Source organism: Dasypus novemcinctus, chromosome 4, assembly GCF_030445035.2.
Source record: "Dasypus novemcinctus isolate mDasNov1 chromosome 4, mDasNov1.1.hap2, whole genome shotgun sequence".
Classification (NCBI taxonomy): Eukaryota; Metazoa; Chordata; class Mammalia; order Cingulata; family Dasypodidae; genus Dasypus; species Dasypus novemcinctus.
Window position 1 is genome coordinate 109,169,565 of NC_080676.1, and position 2,574 is coordinate 109,172,138.

A 2,574-nucleotide genomic window follows, 5' to 3' on the forward strand; every position below is an offset into this window, starting at 1 on the left:
AATGTAATATTCACTTTTATTTGGCATCTATATTTCCTCACACCCTCTAACCTCTCTAATAAAAATACTGCCCCTAAAACATAATTAAAAGTGTTGCCTGAAATTTCTCTGGTCCTAATGTTTTTGCTCATGGATATAAGTGATTTCCTTGATTGAAACTCATGGCTTTAAACCCTTTTAGCTTAACTGCAATGCTCATATTACAAGATATTAAAGTGGGCTGGATATAAGAGTGTAAAAGAATGCTCATTTATATTTGTACCTGCTAGTTGTACTGTTGGTTTGGGTGTTTGACAATCCCTTACCTTGACATAGTCCATTAGATTGACAATGTACTAAAATGTTTCTCGAAGGAATTCAAAGTTTAATTATTTTTAAAATTTTTCTTAATTTGAACTAAGATTTAGAAAATCTATTATTTCTTTTATTTCTTTCCCATTATGTATCAATGCTTAATAAGTATATTATGATATACATTAATATTTTCCATACAAGTTGTACATTTTCTGTTATTACATTTTGACGTTTTTGCTGAATTTAAGTCATTAGGTTACAATGGATGCCATTTTTTCCAAATTTTCTTAAGATTTTATCTTCAGAATTTTTCTCAAGACACATATTACTTCCTTATTTCTCAGGCTATAAATAAATGGATTTAGTAAGAGAACTACTATTGTAAACAAAATAGCAGCTGGTATATCTTTATCACCCTCTTCAAGCAAATTTGGATGAATATACATGAAGAAAAGTGATCCATAGAATAGTGACACAGACACCAAGTGAGACGCACAGGTAGAAAAGGCTTTGACTCTTCCCTCTTTGGATTTCATTTTGAAAATAGTGGAAAGAATGTAGAGATAAGATATTAAGACACTTCCTATGGTAAAGACTTGAATTGAGCCTGAAAAGATAAACAGTACCAGTTCATTGACATAAGGATCAACACAGGAGAGTCTGTATAAAGGAAGAATATCACAATAAAAGTGTTTGATGTGATTAGATCCGCAGAAAGTTAATCTAAATAGAAGCCCTAGATGAATCACGCAATGCAGGTTTCCAGCTATGAAGGCTCCTGTGGCCATCTGAACACAGAGTTTCTTGGACATCCTGGTGTGGTACTGCAGTGGGCTACATATCGCCACATAACGATCATAGGCCATTGCTGCCAAGAGAAAACAGTCTGCAGTTTCAACAGTGCAAAGGAAATAAAACTGTGCCAAGCATTCATAAAGAGAAACCATTCTGTTCTCAGAAAAGAAGTTCTCTAATATTCTAGGGATAGTGGCACAAGCACAGCAAGAATCCACAAAAGCCAGGTTGCCCAAAAAGATGTACATTGGTGTGTGAAGACGATGCTCTTTGGAAATCAGTATCACCAGACCAAGATTCCCCACCATGGTAATCAGATAGATGGCAAAGAATATCACAAAGAGAACAGACTTCAGCTCTGGGTAATCTGTAAATCCTGTGAGTATAAACTCATTGTTTATGGTATGGTTTTCTTCAGTCATTCCTGACTTCTCTGTTGAGAAAAAAAAACAATGTGGAGAAATAAGGTTCTAGTTTATGATATGCCCAATTCAACTCCTGAACTCTCTCTAGTCCAGAAGGGAAAGGAACCCCTTCTATAACCCTTCCACGTGTTACCTGGATTTTGGTACACGCTAATATCTTGGGGAAGAAACAATATCCTGCAGCTATTAACTTTTTGGCTATCGAATTAACATTTTTCATCACATTAGAAGAAAATATAATTTTGGATGCACAACAACAGCTTTTGAATTCTTAAGGCAACATTCAGGGCAAAAACATTTCTCTCTGTTGGGCAAAAATAATTTAGGAGTAAGCAAATTGCTTTCAGTGTTCCCAAACAAATTCAATAACCTTATATATACTGATTGACAATGTTGTTTGAAGATATTTTCATTTGCATTTTTTTAACAATTTAGTGGAGTACACACTTAAAAATAAAAAGAAGGGCTATTTACGTCCATGTAGGGTGGGGACAGAAATTGATGTGGACAGAAGCAGGAAGAAGAGGGAGAGGAAAAATTAAGGCTAAAATAAAGCCAAACTAAAAACCTCCAAGGCACTTATAATACCATTGATGCTGCAATATTAAATTATACATATGTGTACATACATAAAAATTTATTTAAAAAATCAAATTTTATCAAAAAATTTACAGAAATCCTAAGCATTAAAAATTGATAACAATTCACTTATTTATTTGTCAAAAACATGATGAGTAAAATGTCACACTGAAAAGTTATTTGCATTAATATAACTTTTTATAGTTTTATTCTATATAGTGTTTAGAAAATCTGTTGCCATAATCCCTAGAAAATAGATCAAGTGTAGGAATAAAAATATCTCAAAAGAAATACAATTCTAACATTAAAAAGGTTTACCTTAATTGTTAAATACAGGAATATCACTTAAAAGAGATATGAGGGTATTTTTCTTTGTCTCTCACAATAGAAAGATTATTTTTAAAGTAAAGATAATATACTGAAATATAGTATTAATAGTAATAGCATCTAGAATATGAGGAAATGGATATTTCATACATTC

At 32.4% G+C, this 2,574-nt stretch overlaps 1 protein-coding gene across 1 annotated transcript; it reads right to left on the minus strand.

Annotated features, from left to right (window-relative positions):
* Window positions 1-581: 581 nt before the first annotated feature.
* On the minus strand, window positions 582-1,511 carry LOC101440667 (olfactory receptor 5K1-like). The gene has a single exon (XM_058296503.1). The coding sequence runs from the start codon at window positions 1,509-1,511 to the stop codon at window positions 582-584; it is 930 nt and encodes a 309-aa protein (XP_058152486.1).
* Between the last annotated feature and the right edge of the window lie 1,063 nt (window positions 1,512-2,574).

What these genes read in the sequence shown, in the direction of transcription:
- LOC101440667 (XM_058296503.1), bottom strand. Translation starts at nt 1,511, where the DNA reads ATGACTGAAGAAAACCATACCATAAACAATGAGTTTATACTCACAGGA.